This window comes from Thunnus thynnus, chromosome 6 (assembly GCF_963924715.1).
Source record: "Thunnus thynnus chromosome 6, fThuThy2.1, whole genome shotgun sequence".
NCBI classification, from domain to species: domain Eukaryota; kingdom Metazoa; phylum Chordata; class Actinopteri; order Scombriformes; family Scombridae; genus Thunnus; species Thunnus thynnus.
The window spans coordinates 10386797-10411244 of record NC_089522.1 but is presented as its reverse complement, the minus strand read 5'-3'; the positions used below and the strand labels follow the sequence as shown (position 1 = coordinate 10411244).

Sequence of the window (24448 nt, the reverse complement as noted above, 5' to 3'; positions counted from 1 at the left end):
AGTGGCTGAGAATTTTAGGTTATAGAACAACTGTACAACTGATATCAGATGGCTCATTAAGCGATCAACACATACTCTGACAACTCATGAATTTACTGGGCTGGCAAAGAAAAGTTTGTTAATGATCTGTTTAGCTGTTACTGACTTGATTTCTCAAGCTACATCTAAAGATAAGCCAGCTCCCTCTTACAGTGACCTGAATTTAAACAGAGCTACATCACCCTTTACTTTTACTAATAAGGTTGATGGATTATTTTGTTTACCTACATATCTTGTTGTTATTTATCTAGCCACTCTGCACTTGGCCAGTTCCTTGTAAGACCACTATGATTGTACCAAAATGTGGTCGATAGGTGATGTGAGCTACAGTTGCAAAGCCTTTTCACTCTCAGCTGAGTCAATGATGGGTGAAGGGTGAATTGTCTAAAAACAACTAAAAACCTTACAACCATCCCATTTTTCTTCAGCTGGATGTGAATGGACAGCCTCTGCACCCTTACAACGACTCTCAGATGGGCTCCCGTTCCCTCCCTAACTCCTCATCAGAGATGTGTCTGAGGAGCCAGGAGGACCACATGGAAACCAGGAGCAACATGAGGAAACACAGCTCCATGACCAGGCTGAGTAGGGACAGCTTGGACGGAGATGGCGTGGTGTTCTACGGCTCCCCCCGCAGGATCGTGGACAGCTGTGTGCAGACAGATGATGAAGATGGAGAGGAGAGGTAAGATGTTTGTGTGTTGGTGGTTGGAGGGAGTTAGTGGACAGATACATTCAGTAGATGTGTGTGTTTGGTGGATGTAGGTGGATGTGGGTGTAGATGTAGGTGAGACTGTTTGTGTGTGTGTCAGTGTTTATTAGAGAGAGTTTCAAAGGCAAACAGCATTCTGCAACACAAAAAGACAAAACACCCAGCAATGGTAGATGTTCAAATATCAAAGAATTGTTGTCTGAGGATATGTCCCAGGTACATGTTTGCCAATTACATTATAATGTTCTTGGTCATATGGGGTAGTTTTCCCTAAAGCTTCTCTTTTTTAACCTAAATAAGCCCAGCAGCTTTACCAAGTTTGAAAAGGTTCCTTGGTATGTCAGAATTGGTACATTTTCCACTCACTCTTTGTTTTGTTATAGAGTAACAATATTACTGTACCTCACAATTACTCAGTGATCATAAACAGTAACACAGTGAGTAAAAACAGAGAGTAAAAAACACTTACATTGTTAATTATTTTTGTATGTACTATTTGGTATAAGCAGGCACCCAAAAAGTATAATTTGCTGGCAATAATACAAAGCAGTATTGTTAATTTCCTTATTTTTTTCTTCTTCTCTTCTTGCCATCACCAGGTACATGATGCGTCATCGCACCAGGAGGCGTGGTCGCAGCGTTGATTGCTCTGTCCAGACAGACGATGACGAGGACAAGGCTGAGACGGAGCAACCAGTCCGCCGAAGACGTTCCCGTTTCTCTCGGCACTCTGACTCCAGTGCCACTGGCAGCAGCACTGCTGCCACGACCACAGCAGCCACTGACACCAAAACCGACACCCACAAGATGGTATCCTCCAGTATCGCCATCCAGACCATCAGGGAAATGTCCTGCCAGACAGAAGTGGAGCACCTAGGAAGAGTCTCCCCAGCAATCCATGTGACAGTACCAGACCCAAATAAAGTAGAGATTGTGCACTACATCTCGGGACCTGAGCGGACCCAAAAGGGACAGTCTCTAGCATGCCAGACTGACCCAGAAGCTCAGTCACAAGGTGTTGTTGCTCCCCAACTCAGTGTACCAACCACGGTCAGTCCATATTCTTCCTCTACCAGTACTGGAACGCAACAATCCGGTTCTGCTGACCTTCAGACCCAGCAGCGCCAGCAACAGCATATTGCAGCAAATGCAGCCAAGTTTGAGCGACGCCGCCCTGACCCACTCGATATCAACTACCAGCCTCACAACCACCTCCACAATGAGTCCATCTCCAGCATCATCCGGCAGCAGCAGACAGCCCCCAAATCCCCACAGGTCCTCTACTCTCCTGTCTCCCCGGTGTCCCCTCACCGCCTGCTAGAGACGTCTCTGTCCAGTGAGCGGCTGAACAAGGCCCATGTCACACCTCAGCAGAAGTCCTACACAGCCGAATCCCCCCAACGACACCCCTCTGTGCCCCGACCCATCAAGAGCACCCAAAGGTCCATGTCAGACCCTAAACCTCTCAGCCCCACCACAGATGAGCATACCAAGGCCAGGCTGTCCCTGTATCAACAACAAGCGCTCCAGAACCAGGTAAAGTCACTCAAACCATGCTGACAATGATGACAGAGATATAGAATTATAGAGAATGAAGCAATTAGAGTGGATTGAGGACACAGTCTGGATACTAAAGCTAACACTGGTGATAAGGTTTGTTCAAAATGAAAGGGAAGCGCATTTTACAGGCATCATGATGCATGTTATCAGCTAGATAGAGCAAAAGTCAGTATTTTTGGTTTCAGTGGCATCCTGCAATAAGCCATGCAGCACAATATGAATCAAAATCAATCAGGTATATTTGATAAGCCAATATAGAAAAATAATCAACAGAACAAAAAACATTTTTAGATTAATTTTTAAAACCTTGGATAGTGCCCCACCACAAGTCCACACAGTCATTATCTTTGCTCTTGACAATAGTTTTACTCTCTTTTTAGTTGTCAGAGGAGTCAATATTTAATACTGATTGGCCTCAATGTGGGCCCAGCGCCACAAGGGAGCTTACGGGGGCTTAGCCCCCTCTATTTAAGCTTTTTATATTTAAAGAAAAATAGCAAAAACAACCAAATTATTGGCCTGGATACATGTGACTATCACTTAGCTGTTGTTTCAGAACAATGGACAGTGCTGTTTGTTGTGTGTAGGGGGTGTCCATAGTACTGAGAGAGAGAGACGCAAGCCGCAAACAGCTGTTTCTGCGCACCTCCCCTGCTGATTTTGACAGAGACTCATTCATAAATTCAAAAAATAATAATGCTCTGCTAGTGCTACATTCTTATGTGAGTGCTCTGATTAATAAATGTATTCTTTGATTTTGAAACAGTAGCCTTATGTTATTTAGCCTTTCTGAGGCTATTGTATGGTTAAACCAATTAATTTTATTTTATGAAAAAAATTCCCCCCTTGCAATTTTCAGTCACTTCATACTCACCTGCCTCAATGTAGCTCTGATTGAAACTTTTCCTTTGAGTACAGTTTGCTCCTGTTTTTATTTTGTGAGCATTATCAATGTTTTATGTGAATGCTATGATGACTAATCCCCATTGTTATGGAGTTCTCAGATGTTACTAGTCTTGTTTTCAGTCCAAGTGACACCCACTGAAACAATACCTGCCCTGAAAGTGAAATACAAAGAAGAATCCACTGTTGAGCTTTCTTGAGGCACTGTGGACTTTAATATAGAAACCTGTAGTGAAGGAAGATGTTCAACAGCTTGCCCACTGACTAACTAATTTTAATTACTAAACTAGGTAGCTAGTGAATGTTGCTGCCTATTAATGTTACTTTGTATAGATACAGTATATGATGCTACAGTCTGATATTCTTTCTGCTATTCATTTGCGTGAATAATATCTCCTTTTAACTGATTCAGGCTCTGTAGAATACTTAGATCATGTCAAATGGGACAAAATCATCTAATACTTTTGTGCATTAATAATTAGTTCAATGTGATTATTGGTTGCTTTACTTACAAATCAGGGGCGATAAATCTTAAAAATTAAACCTGCATGCTTTTTCCCTTATTACAGAGGACATGGCAGGTGGTAAACTACTCTCACAATGAACCTATTTTGAAGTGAAAATTTTCATATGACCGAATACTAAAAATCATATTAATAGTATAATAATGTAATAATCTTTATTTATTGAGCACTTTCCAAACTGAGGTTACAAAGTGCTCCACACAAGGCAGCATATTAAAATCCATAAATTATAAATAAATCTAGTAAAATGGGGAACTTTTAGGTAGCAAAAGACATTAACTCTACCAGAATCAACCAATTCCAGTAATATAAGCGAAACATATGAATAGACAATTCAAGTAAAATCAAGTCAAGCAGGTTCACATAAAAATATACTTGATATGTTTTGTTACCAAAGCTTATACAGTTCTCCAGTGCTGATATTGTACGATATAACATGCATTGGTTTTGGGTCAGTCAAAACTGCCCTTCAATAATCCACTTCTACATCATTGACTGTCACATTGTGAAATAACTCCCAAGTCTCTGCAGCACACAGCACAGTGAACTAAACAATGCGGACTGCTTAGAAATGTGCCTGTGAAATGACTACAAGGATTTGTTTTCTTTAGAATGAACTAGTTATTATGTGAATGCTGTGATGAATAACCCCTTTGTTATATATAGATTTTTCACACCGTACAGTATTTTCTCTCCTAATCCTTTGAGGTGTTAGGAGTATGTTTTACTGCCCACAAGCTAAGATTATATTATTAATAAATCCCCATGGGGATGTTTTTTTATGTTGCTGCCCCCACACAGATTGACATGACAAAAACACATTAAATACTGTGTGATCTATTTACAAACTACTACTAATACAGTATGCACACTTGGCAAAGGAAGGGCAATACAGTGTTTACACATATTTAATAAACAAACATGAACTCACATTCATTCTTCCGTTCATGGCATTCATGATATTGATTAGCAACAGAAAAACATTGACTCATCGAAAGAAGATACAAGTGCTTGGCTGGTCTCGACAGGAGAACAAGCAGCCCACTTATATTCAGTATTTTATTAGTTCCATATTGTGTTGACAAAATATATAGCTAAAAGATTAAGCAAATGCACTAAAAATTCTGTTGTTTTTGTTCTTTATGTTTTTCGAGGGGTGTACAGTGGAGCACATGTTGCAGTAGGCTTAGTCTAAAGATTTGATGTTTAAAGTTCACAATAACTATCAGAAGCAATCCATCATTAATTTCAAAGAGGATTCAACCAAAGGAAAATGCATAAAATAGTATCTGCTTTTTTGTGTTTACCTGCCAAAGGGCAAATTCAACAAGACAATTCAACAAGGTGTCGGTAACATTCCTTATCATCAGCCATCAGTTAATGCTGCCAGCCTCCCAATCCATGACTGAAGGGAGATTTATTCCTTGACAGTTGGGGGGAAATTAATTTCCAGAATTTGTTTAACTGTATCCATGTTCAGTTTGAAGCAGACAGAGACCCAACTATTCAGACCGTCTTAGTGCAGTAAACGCAGCCTTTGACCAAAAAAAATTTTAAAAATCATTTTATTTCATAATATGGAGCAAATAGTTGTGCTGTTAACCTCATTACGAAATCCATGCAAAAACCCAGCAAAAAGTCTTGAAATGATTGAAGTTGTTTGGATTAGATGTAGTTGATTTAATAGATTACTGCATCACAATTGACACTAATTTTAACTTTTTGTATGTCTTCTAACACAAACTTCACTCTTGTTTCTTGTTGTCCTTGTCTCTGTGTCTATATGTGTCCTTTGTCTCCCGTGAATATCCCTGTTGTTGTGTCCTCTCCTCGTTTCTTCTGTTCTTTGACCTTTTTCTCTTTTTGAGTTTCCCTCCCTCTTCTTCCTCCTGTTCTGTTTATCTGTTATGCACACCGTCTGTCCTCCTTTTTCCAATTTCTCCTCCCATTGTTATCCATGAATCTTCCTCAACCTCTTCTACTTTCTTCTCTACCCCATTCTCCACCCTTCTCTACACCCTTTTTCTCGTTATTCTCTCTTTCACCTGACCTGTTCTCTATAACCCTCTTTACCCCTGCTTACTCCTCTCTACTCCATCATTCCTTTCCTTCTTACTCCCTCTTCCGATCATCCTTCACTTTTTTCTCTTCATCCTTCTCTCTCTTTAATCCTGTCTCCTTATTCATATTGCCCTTACATGTCCCTGTCCGTCTCCTGTTCTCATTTGGTTTCCACAAATGTCCTATTTCTCCACACTTCTACTCATCCTACTTGCTACCCATCTTGCATCCCTCGCCATATAACTTGCTTACTGTCCTGTCCCATTGATCGCTCTCTTCACTCCCTTATTCTTTTGTTGTGTACCTCTCTGATCCCTTCCTTTCCATGCTTCTTTGTCTCCCCCATATTATCCTGCTCTTCCATCCCTCCCTCCCTCTCTCTCTCTCCAGCTGGCAGCCCTTCAGCAGAGCTCACTGCTGCGTAAGGTCAAGCGAACCCTGCCCAGCCCTCCTCCAGAGGAGACCACATCAGTTCACCTGCCCATGATGACACCTGCCCTCCAACAGGTCTACCTGCCTTCCGTGCCCAGCCTCAAGCCCAGCTCCAGGTCTGGCCTGGCTGCCAAAGCCAGCCTTCTCAAAGACCTCACCCACGAGCTGAAGGCCGTGGAGCAAGAATCGACCAAGCTGAGAAAGCAGCAAGCTGAACTGGAGGAGGAGGAGAAAGAGATCGATGCAAAACTGAGATACCTAGAGCTGGGGATCCACCAAAGGAAAGAGACACTGGTCAAGGAGAGGGAGAGGAGGGATATCGCCTACTTGAGGTGTATGGGGGACACTAGGGACTATATGTCTGATAGTGAGTTGAATAACCTACGTTTGGCAGCTGCAGCTGCATCACATGAGACCAATGGGCTACTGACAACGAGACCCAGCACTGCTCCTCTCAGCCAGTTCACCAGCGATCTCAACACAGCAGCCCAGTACCCACCCACCTCATCCTTCCTATCCTGTCAGTACCCCCAGAGCCAACCGGCAGCACCAACTCAACAATCAAGTGTACCATACCAGTCTGGGACGTTCAACCAGCCTCCCTATCCAAGTGTGTCTCAGTCCCAGGCACTGCCACAGCCCACGCCCCTCCAGAGCCATGTCCACCCCCCAGGACCTACCTACCAGTCTCAAACCTCCTACCCTTCCCATACCTATCCCCAAACTCAGCCCCCATACCCCCAGACAGACATGGGGATACCAGCTGCACCTCAGCCTCAGCCCCAGCCAGGGCATACAGGCTTTGGGCCTGCACCGCCAGGTCAGCCCCCATACCCCACCCACAGCTCACCCTATCCCAGTGCTGTGTCCTCCTACCCCAGCCAGACCACCCCATACCCTGGGCAACCCCAAGCTGATATCCTGACGGTTCATCCAGGAAGGCCCAGGCAGACTTCACTAGCCGATCTGGAGCACAAGATGCCCACCAACTATGAGACGATCAGCAACCCCACAGTTGTGGTCACCACCACAGCACAGGATGCCACCTATTCCAGTGCAGCCCCATCTTATGGTCAGTACACTGGTACGACAACCATGGCCAGCTCCTATGGGCCATATGGCTCAGCACCTGTGTCCAGCAGCTATGGTGGGTACTCTGCCATGCCACCCAGCACTTACGGCCAGTATACTTCAAGCTCAGCTAGTTCATATGGCCAGTACACCACAACCACTGCTAATACTTATGGCTACACCACTACCACAGCAAGCTCATATGGACAGTACACCTCTACAGTTTCCAATGCCTATGGGCACTCTGTAGACAGTCCCTCCACCTACAGCACGGCAGATGGGATGTACATGGCTCCTGGCTTAGAGCAAAACATCCCAAGGAACTATATGATGATTGACGATGTAAGCGAGCTGACGGCAAAAGACGGGCTGGGCACGACGACAGGGGACATGATGCATCATGGCAGCAGTGGGCGTTATCCGGGCGACATCCATGGCCACAGCAGCACGACGCGTGGGGGAACTGGCAGCTCCTCGTATGGCAGGGCACCCGAGGAAGAAGCAGCGATGCAGGAAGAGCTGTACGACCACCATGGCAGGGGTAAGAGCAGCTACAGGCACGGACCTCTAGGGGGCAGCAGCAGCAGCGTGAGCGCTAGCATGGGTGGGGGATCCTCCTATTACTATGACTACGACTACAAACACGGCAGCATCCGCTCCGGGGTACAGAAACCTTCGTCATCCTCCAGAAGCCTTCTGGCTCCTGCTGTCATGTCCTCCAAGCGCAGCAAGCACAGGAAACTGGGGAGTATGGAGCAGAAAATCTCCAAGTTTTCCCCCATTGAGGAGGCTCGGGATGTGGAGGCAGACCTGGCCTCCTACCCCTCAGTGGCAGGTGGGACTTACCCCTCCGCCCACATTAGAGGGCGCCAGCTGATCGAGGATTATGGCTTTAAGAAGAGTACTTATGACGGCGGCAGTGGCACCAGCCATGGTAGTCGATACTACGGTTCAATGGTTGAGGAGGACGACCGGATTTACTACACCTCCACTGGCCGCTCTCGTTCCACCGGGTATGGCATGGACAAGATCTCAGCCAAGGACTACTCTGGGTATCGCAGCCGATCCTATGAGAGAGATGACCGCTCCTACCGATCTGGCTACAGCCGGGGACGCCACCCGACTCGGCAGTACTCTGAAGAAGAGAGCCCACTCAGTCCCCTGGGGAGGTTCATGGGTTCTGGGCGATCATCGAGCTTAGGTCCCGACCCATACGACAGTCGCAGCAGTAGATATCATTACTATTACGGCCAATATGGTTCCAGCCACTCGCTGCCAGACGTACAAGACCACATACGGGACCTTCCCAGGACGCATGTCTACAAGTCGGATGATACATACATAATAGACGATTATCATTGTGCTGTGTCAGACAGTGAAGGTAATTGTGGGGGTTGAATGCCCACACAGTCTCACTACCTACTACTGCCCCCACAGTTTATCTAAACGTCCCCCACCCACCCAGAGGCTAGGCTTAGCAAAGAGAAAGAGAAAGAAAAAGAGAGACAGAGATAGCCGTTGCATGCTGATGTTTTCTTCTTCCTGAGAGTCACTTGGAGCTCTCGTATCAGTGGACTGCTGTCTGTCTGTCTGCCTGCCTGTCCGTCCTTCCGCCTGTTCGTCCAGTCATCTGTTTGTCCAATACTCGCATGGTTCTCCGGCGTGGTCGTTTTCTTCGTTCGCTACACTCTGATTCACTTGGAAGGTCTCCTTTGCACGTCACAGATGCATTGTTTTTTTCTTTACAGGGTTTTATCTTCAATCATGTCTTCGGCATTGATGTTTTGCTTTCATGTGTTTTTATTTATGAATTCTTTGTCTACACTGCAAAACAGTCCATTATAATCATTTCTATATTTAAACTTTATCCTTCAAATAAGGCCAGGATTATTGTCTCACTGCAACAATTAAATGCTACTTGTAGCATCAAGAACATAAAAGAAAGAAGTTTCAATTCCTCTTTGCAAGGCAATTGTTTAAAGTATGTTTGTGCAGTATAAAAATTTTTCCATTTCACTGGCTGTACGTTTGAAATTGAAACATTTGAGCATAAGAACAGCTGCCAAAGTGGACAGTTTTGCAGTGTTTTATCTTGTTTATATTGTCTTGTAATGTGTGGAGGCGACGTGAGGTGTATTCTGCATGGATGTAAAACTTTTATTTTTATTTTCTGCCTTTCTTTCTGTTTTCTCCCTCCTTTTCTTTTCTTTTGCATGTGGTTGGTCTTCTTCTTCCTGCCTCCTTCCTTCTCTCAGCCTGCATGCCGCTGTCTCCAAACGACATGGAGATTGACTGTGATCTGCTCTCGGTTTCCAAAGCCTACCATCTGGGCCAGGAAGAGACTGACTGGTTTGAGAAGCCACGCTCCAGTTCTCGACACTACGGCAGCAGTCACTCATCTGGGAGGAGCCGCCACGGTGTCAAACACACTTACCATGATTATGATGAGCCTCCTGAGGAGGACCTGTGGCCCCAGGATGAGTATGGCCACGGAGGGCGACACTCTTCATCCCGTGACCACCGGCACCACGGCAGCTCTAGCCGACACTCATCCTCATCACGTCATTCAGATGAACCGAGGACTTCGAGGTCATCTAAAGGGCACCCCAAAGACCCATCAATGCGGCACGACCCTTCAGGACGATCATCATCTACAGGAAGACGTGGCGACTCAAGGTCCGGAGGGTACCACTCATCGGACTACACCCGGGATCCATCTGGGCACCACCACGGCCAGCGGTCCTCCAGACAAGGAGACCCACACCGGTCCTCACGCAGCAAGTCTCAGCAGCCAGTAGACATGCAGGGCCAACCAACAGGTACATACAGGGCATCTTTACACCTGACATAGTATCTTGTATCAACACTGTGTCTAAATATAATTCAACAGCATTACATTTGCAATTTCAGTTTAGAAGTTAATCTGTATTCATAGCCCTTCATCACAAGCATTCCTTAAAATATTTTAATGAATTAAAAAAAAGCTCATTTAGCTTATTGATTATTCGGCTGACTGATTGATGCATTCTTTCACTGACTTTCACCTGTAAGCACTGAGAAACATTACTATACGAGTTATGGTCATTTGGACATTTGGAACACTTTAAAATAGAAAAAGATACAAAGGGATCATCCCTTTGCTAATTTCATTTCATGAATAGAGCAATCATTAAGATTCTGTCCAGTGCAGGCAGTCTGGCACCTGTCCATTATAAACTAATTATATGCTTGTGACTTGATAAGTAACAGAAATAAGTTGTATTTCAAATTCATATTAAAAATGTTTTAGTTACTTTATTTAAGTGGGTGAGTCCTGCTTTAATTTTGGAGTGATTGAAACAAAATCAGATTTTGTTTCTTTGCCCTCATGATTCAGAAATGTCTCTGCTAATGCTGCTCACTCATTAAAATACTTGTTTCCTCAAGAAAAAAAAAGTATTTTTTCTCATTCATAAATTAATGTTATTGATTAGTGGGCTAAATCATACTTAACTACTACACATATTGTTGAGTCACCCTGGATAAATAAACCAAATATTGAATTAATGGAATGACATTTTTATAATTTGTCCTGCAAACCTACAGTAAACTAATTTTCCTAAATTATGATAGACCCTTGAATTATTGGTGAAGCAATAATAAGCTGTGATCCTTGGATAAGATCCCTGTAAATTTTTCATTTAGGTCTTTGGCAGAAATATTTAATAACCCCTGTTGTTCAGACTAGGTTTGATGCACTTTTACAATCAACTGTCCCCTCGGGGATCAACAGTTTTAATTAACTATATCAAGCGTAACTTCTTGAAGGAAATGTTTTCTCCTAGGGCAGCACTGAGGCTGTGTTCTTAGTCGTGTACTCATTAAATTGCTGGTTTGATTTTTGCTCACACCATTTGTTGTATAATCCTCTCTTTCACTCCTGCTTCTTCTGTCAGTTGCTATTGTTTACAATGTAATACAAACTGAGATCATAACAACAATAAGAAAATCTTTAAAAAAAAATAAATTCCTTAATCAGCAGATTGGAGTTTTAGATTAACAAAGGCAGAACTTCCTCAGAACCTGCTTTGGCTGCAGGAATAAACTGATAAATGAAACCTCACTGAACGGAGTTTATCAGTCACAGTTTATAGGAACTGCTGAATGGATGATACAAAAATCAACTGCATCCTTTTGGCACACATGTTAATTTATATTTTTAATTAATTAACATCTTTTTCCATGGACCAAGAATTGTGGAAAATGAAGTACATGTAGTGTGTTTTGTGTGGAATTTAGATTACTGTGGACTATCAATCCAGGTACATTTTCTGCATTTTGACACCCTGTAAAGGCGGCTGGTATTTTATCTTGTTTTAGTCAAGTGAGTTTTATTTGTAAGGCCCAATATCACAAATCATAAATTTGCCTCAGGGGGCTTTACAGTCTGTACAGCAACACAATATCTTCTGTCCTTAGACCCACGATTCTAATAAGGAAAAACTCCCTACAAAAAAAATCTTTAACAGGGAAAAAAATTAAAGTTTTATAGTATCTGTTGTAACAGGTGAATGCTGAATTTCTTTCTTACCTTTTTCTAGTTTTTGAACCCAGGTGGTAAAATGAAACAGTTTTGGAACAATGAGCTCAATCTTTTCATAAAAAATATTTCCACCCTCACTTTATCCAACCAGGCACCTCCAGGTCTGGCAGCAGCTCTACCCGCGGTCAGGGCCCCGCTGGCGGTCCTGGATCAGGGCGACAGGGTGTTCCAGGTTCCCAGACCGACGGGGTTTCGGGACAGCGGACCCAACTCCAACAACAAGCCCAGACATCAGCGGCCCGGCCAGGGCAGCCCGGTGTCGCAGCGACCACTGGCCCTCAGCAGCAGCCCTCAGCCCAGGGACAAGGCATGGGCATGGGAATGGGGCAGGGCCAAGCCAAGCCAGGGCAGATGGGACCAGCAGGTGGACCCATGGGGCAGGCCAGGCAGACAGGTCCCACAGGAACTACACCAGCCACCATGGTGAGTACAGCTTGATGCTAAGATGACAAAGAGATGGTATGTTAAGGGTACAAAGGATATGTTTTTTTTTTTCTGAGTGAATAAAAATAGGAAACACGCAGCAGATCTGAAAATGCATTCACAGGACTAAACCACAACTAGATACAATTATGAAACAATTTCTCATCCTTATTCCCTCTTATTTCCCTCACACACCCATTCCTCTGTATGGAGGCCTAGAGAGGACTTTTTCCAGTTGTTGTTTTTTGGGGGTTTACAAGTTTGTTTTCTTTGTTTCTTGAGATCACAAAATGAGTGTTTCATGATCGCTACAAAGCTGTTTGTCTTTTAATATTTTGTCGTCTTGATATTTTGATCAGGAAATAATGTCTTTTCATCCTATGACATATTTTTAAGTTTTCACCACAAATTTCTCTCTCTCTCTCTCTCTCTCTCTCTCTCTCTCTCTCTCTATCTATCTATCTATAACCACTCCCCTCTTACTAGCCGTGTTTCCAGTAGCCTTTTTTTATGCGCACTTTGAAGTATCACATCAGAAAAGTTTAATGGAAATGCCAAAATTCAAAAACACTCCCTCAGTTTCGCAAAAAAAGTTTTTATGCTCACTTGAGGTGGATTTTGGAAATGTCAAAAAAGAGTTTATGCACAAAAATGGGTAATGGAAACGCATTTGTTGAATAAATAATGACATAGCGAATGTTAAACTCACATCCTCCCCTTTGTCCCAGTCATCTAATTTTTTGCACCATCAACTCTTCCTCTCCTCTTTTCTCTCTCTCACTTATTCCTAGTTTTCAGCCAGTCTTCCTCCCTCATCCCTTTTCTTCCTTCCGTCCTCCTGTGTCTCTCCGTGCTCCCACAGATAAGAGCTGGTCCATCCCCTCCCAGTTCAGATGGTTTATTTAAATTCTGCTGTGCCTCTGTTGGCAGGCCTTATCTAACGCTGTGATTACCACAGTGGCAGCTGACTCAATGTCGCTGATTCACTGTCTGCTAGACACACAAGAAATTGGCACTTAAGAATGTCTCCCTGCAAAAATCTATTCTCACCCCACATTGACTCTATAATCATAAATCCATGTAAATCTACTTGCAATTGGAGTCTTAAAATCTGATTATGATGTTTAACTTGAACATTCAGATAGTGTGATTCTCTTCCTGAATACATTATGCTACTAGTATGTATATGAATTATTTACCAATGAAGTTCACAAAGCCACTCTCACCATGTTTATTATGAATATCCCAAAATATTCATTCAATTATTCATGATGTGCTTTCACTGCTGAATGGTGTTCGTGATTTCATCATTTCATATTGCTGCATTGTTGTACTATCGGTGGGAAAGCAGAGTGAAATAATTCATGTGGTCCGATATCAAATTATGCAGGAATTTGTCTTGGAAATTATTCTGAAAGCTCTGCTCTGACAGGAAGCCATAAACAGTAAATAGAATTTGTCATATGATTATTATTCAGTCTGCAAACTCATTCACTTACACTCATATTGAATCCATTGTGTAATTAAAAGCATTGATTAAGTAGTGGTAAATAATTAAATGCTGTATGCTGCACAGTGCATCATAATGCAAAACCTCTGTTCTGCTTCAGCTAAACTGGAATCAGAGGGAAGTTAATACAGAGTATTATGGGATTATTTGGCATCAGTCCAGTGTCTGTCAAGTCACGTTTATTTATGGAGTGTTTTTAAACAGGAGTGACACAAAGCTTTACAGGAAACAGAGGACACTAAGTAAGAACATGAGAGAGATAAAAAAGAGCAAACACGGGGCCATATCTCCTCTGTTCAGATAGTATCAACTGCTACACTGATGGATATAAGAAACGGCCTGGTCTGAATCTTTCATAAAGCTATTTTCTGTTAGTGCAGCTGCAGCCACTGTAGTTTTGTCCTTAAATGTTGACGGAAGAGCTGGAAAGAAACAGTAATATTTCAAACAGTGACTCAGCAGATATAAACATTTCAAACCAGTCCGCTCAGACAAAGAGATGAGATAAGACACGGATGCAGGACAATGCAGTGTATCTACAATAGCGACATTTTGAACATTTTCAATGTTTCCTCAGAGACTGATTGGAAAACAAACACCAATCAATTAAATTTTACTCGTATATCACCTCTCATACAGATTAGTATGACACAGCAGAAATCAATACAGAAAAATAATAAATAGTATATGAGCCTGAAAGTTCATCTTTGATCTTGGCAATAATAATTAAAACAATAGCTACTGGAGAGCTTTCAACCACATCTCATGGTCTTCATTAGCAGATAAGGTTTGCTCAGTCGTTTTGCAACAATGGAGGGTAGTGCAAGCAAAGTTTAAAGTGAAATTCTCAAATGAATAAGTTAATGAATATATTCAATAGCATGAAGATAAAGAAATAAATGTGAGGAGATTAAAAAGTAAAAACAGTAATAAAATAAAATACAATTTTATTGTCCACAGTGGTTTAAATTTGTCTCACATCAACGGAAAAATTCTTCTAAAATGAAAGAATAATTCATTTTTTCAGCTCTGTCTTCTGTTTGATCAGTTAATATTTCAGCTGTGTGGTGCAGTAGGCTTATGGACTATTTTAAGTGACTGGCTGAGAACTGTTGAGGCGATTGTTTCAACAATGACATATTCGACCCCCGATGGGAAATGTTTCCCAAATGTTCAAATTGTGTATCACCATCCTTTGCCTCGACAAGAAACAAAACAACCTTGATCAACTAATTTTTCCTCAGTCATAACTGTGTGAATGGACTTCCAGCAGCTGCTCTCTGTGGAAGCAGAAGTAGATCGTTTTTTACAGCAGGGCTCCTGAGATTGACGGTTGGCTGTGTTGACAGTGTTGAAACTCATCATTCAGTCAGTCGTCAGTCACATCATTCAGTAAGCTGTCACAACACAACACAATAGGGGAGCAGCTTTGGCTGTCATCTTCTCTCTGTCTCTCCATCTATTTTTTTCTCTCTTTTCCTCTTCTCTTCCTCTTTCTCATCTTGCTCCGTCTCGCTCTCTCATTCAGGTTTTGTTAGAGTAAATAGAAATGAATCGCCTTTCGCCAGCATTGTGAATATGAAAGTTATTTCTCCCTCACTGTCCTCAACAGTTTAAAAAGGATAAACACTGAGATGTTTGTGTCTCTAAATTACAAGTTCCATGCTCTGCCTCCACGGTCGCTCCTGCTGTTTCATCCTGTCATACTGTCTTTCTTTCTCTCTGCAGGCCAAAATCGACACGCCTCCGGCAACAGCTATCGGAGCGAAGGCAGCGCCCGTCATGGCTACAAAAGCAGCCCAGCCCCCACTCACAGGCATAGGTGCAGTATACTCACCACACACATACACAGACTCCCACGTCTTGCCAGCTGCTGCCCAATGTGTCTGTGTTATGTAACCGGTGTGCAGTGTCTCATTTAATCTGAGATTAATCTGCAGATAATCCCACGGTGGAAAACACACAGGAGTTTCACAGGGGTTTCACTTCATGGCAGCAAATCAGCCTGAGTGTGCCAAGAATACTCAACCATTATGTAGTGAGTTGGTCAGTTAGTTAATTTTAATGGTTTAGTTCATTTGTAGAGCAGATATGCAGTCAGTTAGTCTCAGGTAGGTTTGAAGGTTTGAAGGTTTGAAGTTACGTCTTTTTTTCTGCAGAGCACAGTTCATATATACTATAGTACCAAAGTACAGGCTGATGCAGGAAGTAGTGTGTCTTCTATGTAGTGTGGTGGTGGGTAAGTAAGTGAAAGTGGAGCCAGAGTGGGTTTCTTGTCCTGTTTTATCAACAATAAATAAGGTTTATGATATATAATATTGAACCAGGACAAATATCTTTCTAAAACTGAAACGATTAGTTTTGACAGATAAATACGAGGCAACAATTTTGACAGTGAATTGCTTAAATGATTTAAAAGCCAAATTTCAAACAAAATGCCTAATCTCAACCCCTCAAATATGAATATTTTCTGGATTCCTTGTTTTCTATGATAGTAAAGGGGATATCTTTTGGTTTTGGGTTGTTGGACAAAACAAGCTGTTTGAAAGTGTCAATTTGGACTTGAGGAAATTGTGATTGGCATCTTGCACTATTTTCTTACATTTATAGACCAACTGATGAATCAATTCATTGAGAAAATAATTGTAAGATTAATCAATAATGATAATAATCATGTTGCAGCGCTACATAGATCTTCCCTTTACCTTAACCAAAATGATTTTTAGTTGCTTAACCATATTGTATTTGCCAGTCTCAAACTGTTATCAGAGGTTCATCTGAATTTTGGCTTTTTGCTTGTTGTCATTTGCTGAATGACATTCCAGATAAAGGTTGTTGCAACGTAGCCATAATAATAATCACTGACCATAAGTGCTGACAGTGTGCTGGATCTTATTTTGGATTTTGAAATAATAATAAAAAAAAATGCCATTGAACATAATTGAGGGTTTTACATTATCGTCCAATATCAATCTGCTTTTTGGCGAGCAGGATGCACAGTTGGACTTAGCTGAATGTGTCATCAGTCAGTAAGTCTTTCAGTTAATTGTTATGGGAGGTTTGTTGGTGGGAGTCAGTCTGACATTGAGGACTTTTTGAAGTTAATAAGTTAGTAGGGAGGAAGTCTCAACTTAGGACTGAAGGCTACAACATCACATCTACACAGACAATCTAGACACTAAACACAGGAAGCTCACATAGACCTAAACAATGGAGACCTAATGAATAAAAAAGCGAAAGGGCTTCAGGCGAAGGCGAAGTTCAATAGAAGCAACTGAGGAACATCTGGTTAATTAATCTAAGCAGTGAACGAATAAATAAATAAACTTGCAACTCATTGATTCTACTCCAACACTGTTTGATTTACAAGTGATTTCTGCAAAGTGCAATAAAAAGATACAATAGCACTTGACACAAAAGATGCCATCATAGAAAAAAAAAAAAAAAATATATATATATATATATATATTTATATATATATATTTAAAAAACATATATATAAAAAAATATAAAATATATATATATTATATATATATATATATATATATATATATATATGTCCTGGTACCGTAGATACCACCTAATATTAGAGCTGCTCACATTCTGACTCCTCTCCTCTGGACCCCTCTCTGTCTTTTCTTTTCCTCCCACTCATCTTTCTCTCTCCTCCTCCCTGTCTTCCTCTCTTTCTGTTTTTCTGTACAGGTTCCAAGGCAGCTCCTAGGCCAGGAGGGATTGGCAGTGCGGCAGCAGGTCAGCCTGGCATGGAGGGAGAAGGCATGTTCTCCAAGATCCTGCCAGGAGGAGCCGCTGAGCAGGCCGGAAAACTGGGAGAAGGTGCAATAAACAAATCACTTAACAACAACACATTTTATACGACTGATTTGGCCATGGCATAATGAAAGTCATGTTGAAAATGTAGCCATTAGATACTAAGTATACAAATATTGTAAAAACATGGTGGCAAAGTACTATATTTGCTCCTAGTGGATACAGAAATTTACAATATTACAGTTCCCATGAGGCTTAACCATACAAGTGCTATCAAAACTTCATTTACTTTTCTCACCCCTCAGTTAACATCTATTTAACTTCTTTTTCTTGTCCACTTTCCTCCAGCTATCTCTGGTTTTGGCAAGAAGTTCACCTCTCTCTTCTAAAGTGCTAAGATTAAGGTATGTATTTAGTTTCCTTTCTCCTGCATGCAGTTTATATATCACAAGTGGACAAGTTTAAACTGTTAAGAATTTAAACTGTGTCTATAGTAGAACATTTTTACACTTTTACACAAGAATATGCAGTTGGTTGAGTTTGGTGTATCTGTTGTCTGCAAAATCTGTGAATTTTTGCTTGTTTTGCTTTTGCAATCTGAAGTTAACCGCTGTCAGAGAGTCTGTTACCTCTTAAAAATGCAAACTAGATTCATACTCAGTATTAGCAGATTATGCACAAAGTTAGATAAAGGGAAAGCTGAAGATCATTAATAGAAGAATCAGTACTAATAACAGAATAAGAAACTGGGAGGTGATTTTTACCATGACTTTTTTCTTCCTTTTTTTCTTATTTATTCTTTACTTGAGCAGTTTGTAATTCAGCTGAAGTTAAGTTATTGCCTTGTTGTTCCTGAGCTGAGGATTGTGTCATCATTTATGAACTCTAAATAGGTCTTTTATGCAAACTGAGAGCATTTATCTCTTAAATTAAAGTAATAATGCAGTTTATAAAATGTCTGAAAAGGCAAAAATGGACAAAACAAGCACTATTTCTGCTCTTCAGAAGATACAATGTAATCATCAGACAGCAGCTGTGTTTTTGGTGAATGATTCATGTACAAAGAGCTGGAAACATTTCTTCCTTTCTTCACTGAACAAGTGCATCTCAAACATTAGGTATAAAAATAAACCTCTGAGATACTGCTGGATCAAAGTCTACTGGGATGTTGATAGATAGCTACAGCGTGTTGTGTGTTGACTCTTGTAGGCAGCAGAGAGTGGGCCGCTTAAAGTGGTTTACTCAGAACAGGCGGTGTGTGTGTGTGTGAGCCGCTGTGTGTCTACGTGTGAGTGTTTGTGTGTTTGTTTCTTTCTGTGTTTCTTATTTTTGGCACGTGCAGACTGAAAACCTAACAGTGACAATAACAACTTATTCCTACTATGACATACAGTCTGCATCAATGTTTAGACAGTAGGTCCATCACAGCTGAACACACAGTACTGTGATATAGAGGTGTCAAGGCGAGGGTACATATACTGTTGTACACATCACCGCCACAGAGACGCTTGACTTGGACTCGACTGCTGTGAGATTTGATTTACTTGAGACCGGACTTCCTAAAGTCATGTGACTTAAAAACAAAAACAATTCACAAGTTTTGATGTTTTAAAATCCCAGATCAATGAAAAATGAATATATCACTGATGCAGTATTGGTTTAACTTTACTCAGTACAAGTATCTGTTGTTTTGACCTGGTATTAGTGTATTTTTTATATTACTGGTGGTTTATATACCCAAACTAAAAAATGATTATTTTGACCCAGTGTTAGACAAACCAAGCTGTATGTATTGTTCCTTATACAAAACAGTGTGCATATGACATTCAAACCTGCAAAAGATACACAAGTTATTAACAATCAACACAATTTTAAGTCTTTTGCAGTCATGTTAACAGCAGCTATATTTAGCAGCTTATTTGTTGCTTTCTTAAATTTCAAGTAAATTCTGGATTCTAATATTTTCTTTCATTTATGTAACAGTAACCTGCATGGCTGCTGTGGCTTTGATTCAGGAAACAGAATAAAACTGGGTGATAAATGTGTCCTCTGATGTTTTACTGCTGTGTCTTATTGTTAAATATGTAGTGTGGTGCTGTTGATAAAATAATGTGAAAACTCTTCAAACAAAATAAAACTGACAGAATATATCTGTGCATTTGCAGGACTATGTAAAATCACGGAGCCACGAGGCCTCGTACCAGAAAAACCTGTGAAGTTCCCCCTGCTTTTGTTTTACTGAAAGAGAGAGAGGAAAGAGAGAGAGAGACGAGGGGGGCAGAGAGGAGAGCTGAGCATACTGGTGAGTACTGGCTGGTTTAATGCTGCATAGAGATGGAAAATTGCAGAGTTAGTCATGTTAAGGGTTAAAAATGCAGTGGATGTGGGTTTAATTACCTTGAACAATGGACTTAAGCTGACATGAGGAATCCATGTTTGTTTCAGGCACTTCTCTATTATTAAGCTTCAAATCAAACATATCAGAAAAAGGTTTCCCAGTCATAATTACGACTTGGATCTTGCCGTGAACGCTAATTACACAAACATTCAACAAGGTATCAGACAGTGAATGTTTCTATTAAGAAAAACATGCAGTCTAAAATGCTGCTGCTTCCTCTTGCAGCCAACAAGGACTGTAATCCTCCGGATACTTCATGTCTCAGGCCTGAGCACACTGGCAGAGAGAACACGCTGCTCTCTCTGGCAGGCAGACAGTAAGTTACCTTTTACTTTGCCTAATTGATCCCATTGAGCTCCTTTTCACCTGTAGAAAACCACACTCCTGATTCTGTTTAGTTAAAATCTAAACATCGAGTATATAATTTGTGTTCACCTGTCATTATAATACTGATTTAATTAAGTATGTACTGCTGTATGCCACAGCGTCTTTCTTGATACTACCACTAGGAGGCACTAAAGTCAGAAATGTACAAATCCTACGATTTTGTATACTGTTGGTGGATAAGTTAATCAAACAGTCTGTCTATATAGTTTTCACATAATCCAGATCATGTGATATTAAGCAGTAACTGGACTTGCAGGATGACTCAGCACACCCGAAAACTCAATATGTTTCTTTTAAATGAAGAATTATTCTGAGGACAAAGACAACTCTTAGAGAAGAAGTCCTGTACTCGGAGCACAATCGTAATTTCCTTATAGCTTATTTCTCCTGGACATTTATTTGTACATCTGTAATTCTCCATCTCCATTTTTGTCATGTGGAGACTTGTGTTGCTTGTTCCTGCAGCGCAGTCTGAAGCCAGTTTTGTTGCAGCTGTTATATTGCGGCCCGCTCCACATCACTGGGCTCTGTGCCTTTTAAAAGCCTCCAGTCAGCTCAGCCAGAAACAAATCAGCACAAGTCAGTCTTGTTCCAAGAGCGTTTCAGTGATTTATGAAGCGCTGCATCATTTTAACCTATTAGAGTAAATTGACAATGAAAACATCAAACTCCAAATAGAGTCAGAATTAGGCTTTCAGCTCATTTTGGTTTCTGATGAAACAAAGCAGCACAGAAATGAATTTAAACTGGTACCAGTGTTTGCCTTTTATCCCCCATTTCCCGCAAGACTGATCATCTGAAATGTCTCTTGGAGCACCTGATTTGTTTGCGTTGTTCTGACTGTGATGTCGTTCCACTTTAGGGCCTGTTAAAGTTAAAGAAATAGTCATGGCATATTTTTGGGATCATTCATCTACACTTTGATAACAACATCACAGAAGTCAGACTTGCCTCTGAGGTGTGACGAACACCTAAAGACCTCGAGGCCTAAATATAAACCAGCGAGATAAACAATTCACAGTGAAGAGAAGAGAGTTGAGTTTGTTTGAAACTTATCAAAAATAACCTTCTAAACACCCAAGTATTAACTCTGATTGGCTTCTGATATGAATTATCTTCAACTCCTTTAACATGTGTTAAAAAGGTTCAGGAAACAAAAAGTTAACACCCCACTTGGTGCTTCAAAGCAACGATATTTGACCCAAACCACCAGCTTTCCTGAGTCGCCTAAACAAAACTATAAAAAAGGTAATCATGCTTTAGTTGCCAGGAGTTCATATCTTAGCAAAATATATAAAATATGTTGACAGTAAACAGTTTACAGATAAGTTCAGCCAATGCAAAACGCCAATGCAAATCAGTTTAATGTTTAAGAGTGATGTCAGCTCATTTCATGGCATGTGGCATCTCTAATAAAGGATATAGAGTAGTAGGAGAAAAGATGTTTTGTGAGTTGGAGCTATAAAAATACAAGCAGCTATGTTAGGAAAATCTGTTACGTGCTTTTTTTATTCATTCGAAGTGCCGCCTATTTGCCTTGGTACTGTGGTTTTTGAAGCTTCTGATGCACAGTGGGGCGGTGAACAGACATTGGTGAGGCTATTGTGTTTCATCGTGTTGCATATGTGCCATAAAAGATAATGTACCGAGCCTGGACCGTGTGTTTTTCTGTGTGCTGTGCAGCCATGCGCTGACTAACCGCCTCCTGTGACTGCAGCAGAGAACTCTCTCTGCTTCTGCTGTCAAACATCACTGCTCTTTCTTCTTTTTCATCTCTCTCACTTTCATGCTGTCTTTCCTCGTTCTCCTCTGCCTGTCAAGCATCTCTCTTTCTCTCTCTGCGTGTCTTTTTACTTTACTGTAACAATCTCTTTTTGTTCTCCGTCCCTGCCATTAGTACTTTCTCTTTCACGCCCCCTACCCCCAAGGAGAAAAATGTCTTGCTCTCTCAACTCCAGTCTGTCTCTTTCTTGCTTGTCGTGTCCCTCATTGCTTTCTCTTGCTTGCTCCCTTTTACACTATATGACCAAATTACTTACTTTGCTTCTAACGGCCCCCAGTCCTCTGGGAGGTTTTCAACAAGATTTTGAAGCCTGGTTGCAGGAATTTGCTCCCGTTTAGTGAAGTCAGCCACTGATGTTGGGCGATAAGGTTCTGCTCATAGTGAGCACTCCAGTTCTTCCCAAAAGTGTTGGATTGGGTTGGAGTCCAGGCATATCAAGAAAGGGGCAATTGTTTACTGGTGTCCGTATACTTCTGGCCATAAAGTGGACTTTTTTTTTTTTGTTTTGTTTTTTTGGCTCCCTCCCTCCATTTTTCTCTCTCCTCTCTATGTCCAGTGAGTCAGCCAGTGTGTGTGTGTGTGTGTGTGTGTGTGTGCATATATTCATACATCTTTGTGTGCATCATTGTGCCTGTGTGTGTGTTGTGTTGTGTGTTGTGTACCAGCCCTTTGGGGGTCTGTGTTCACTGGAACAGATTAAGTCTGGTGCTGGGCGACATATAAATATACAGCATGTTTGGAGCAGTTAATCTGGGTCAGGCACAGTGGGAAATAAAACCAGAAAGCAGTGATTCTTTTTTTTTTTAAGATGCATATATCCATTTTGGTACCTACAAGGAAACAGGAGTTAATGGAGGGAACAAGAAAATATGGACATGTGATTGTAGACTCCCAAAGCTGATTTGTCGAAGAAATAAATATGAATAAATAATAATAATAATAATAATAATAATAATAATAATAATAATAATAATAATAATAATAATAATAATAATAATAATAATAATAACTGTTTTGCATTAACAAAATAGATGAAACAAGGCTTACAGAATGTTTTCCTCAGTATATGAGAAAGTTAATAATTTTTGGAAGCTAAATTAAACAAAAACACTTGGGTAAGTTGAGAGAAAGTTTGTGGTTAAATAATAAAAATGGAAACGCTAACTACTCGTCTGAGACAGGACATGAAGTTGTGACATCAGTGTGGACTTATACACCTGTCACCATCCACACCTCAACAGCCTTTCTTTTCTCTGCACCATATAAATTTCACTCTACTTCCTGTAATGTCACTGAATGCAGAGCCTAAATTGCTAATGCAGAATATTTGCATATAAATGTAATTAGTAGGACACAGGGTTGAAAAACAGTACATCTTAGAGACACTGGAGGCCACAGCGGCTGCAGGCAGAGCTCGTTGGAGTACACAGGTGTTTTGCATCAGGTCTAATTACTGAAGTATTTATATATACAGTGGAGCGCTCACTCATTCTGTTTGCCCTGTTAGCCTAAAGAAGGAAAGAGGTCTGTGAGGTCCCAGTTTGCAAAAGTAGCCTACAAATACATTTTCATTGAACAACTACTAAGACAGAGAACACTAAGCACTACCAGTTTGCATTACGAAAGGCCTCTACCACAGAGCTGTGAAGCAAATCAGATCACACAAGTGACTTCATTCCTGTGTTATTTCAGGCAGCAACATAACATGCGTCCTTCCCATTATGTCGGCAGGTGCTGTGTCAGCACAGGCTGTCAATGTGTCTGGAGATGTCAGGAATATCTCTGACCTCGATCTCCTGCTGCCTAGTACAGCTGGTTCCTGCTGGGAATGCTCACTAAAAGCATGTGAACAATATTTTAAAATTTGGCCTTTTCCAAAGTTCCATTTATATCTTTGACTCTTTTTGTTGTTTGCTGTTTAAAAGACAGCATGATTTTCAGCTTTGATGTCTATTCAATCATGAAAGGAGAAATCAATCCTATAAGAGACACAGACATCGCTTTTCTCAAACAGCTGCCTCAGAAGATCATGATTATTGTTATTTTCAGCTACAATTGTAGACAGATCCGATGGTAGAATCTTCCTATCATAAACAAATGAAAAATCTGACTAGATGCTGATATGCAAAGATGAATGACTGAAGACAGATGCCTGTGTACTGTGAGCTTTCTAAACACAAATATGAGACACTTTCAATTTTATTAGCAAACAGAAAACTTTTTGATTTGACAAGCATCTTTCCCAGGTCTACCTGCAGACCTTACTTTTAAATTCTTACAACAAAGGTATTG

General features: G+C 41.0%; 1 protein-coding gene across 1 annotated transcript in view; it reads left to right on the top strand.

Moving 5' to 3' along the window:
* bsna (bassoon presynaptic cytomatrix protein a) overlaps positions 1–24448 on the top strand; it is a 50013-nt gene that overhangs the window by 18185 nt on the left and 7380 nt on the right. The window contains exons 4-13 of the mRNA XM_067591639.1: positions 468–724; positions 1351–2287; positions 6190–8683; positions 9621–10121; positions 11976–12307; positions 15546–15639; positions 17523–17654; positions 17937–17992; positions 19754–19890; positions 20212–20302. Of these exons, the coding sequence (XP_067447740.1) occupies positions 468–724; positions 1351–2287; positions 6190–8683; positions 9621–10121; positions 11976–12307; positions 15546–15639; positions 17523–17654; positions 17937–17977 (4788 nt within the window). The 3' untranslated portion in view covers positions 17978–17992; positions 19754–19890; positions 20212–20302. The remainder of the gene's footprint in view (positions 1–467; positions 725–1350; positions 2288–6189; positions 8684–9620; positions 10122–11975; positions 12308–15545; positions 15640–17522; positions 17655–17936; positions 17993–19753; positions 19891–20211; positions 20303–24448) is intronic.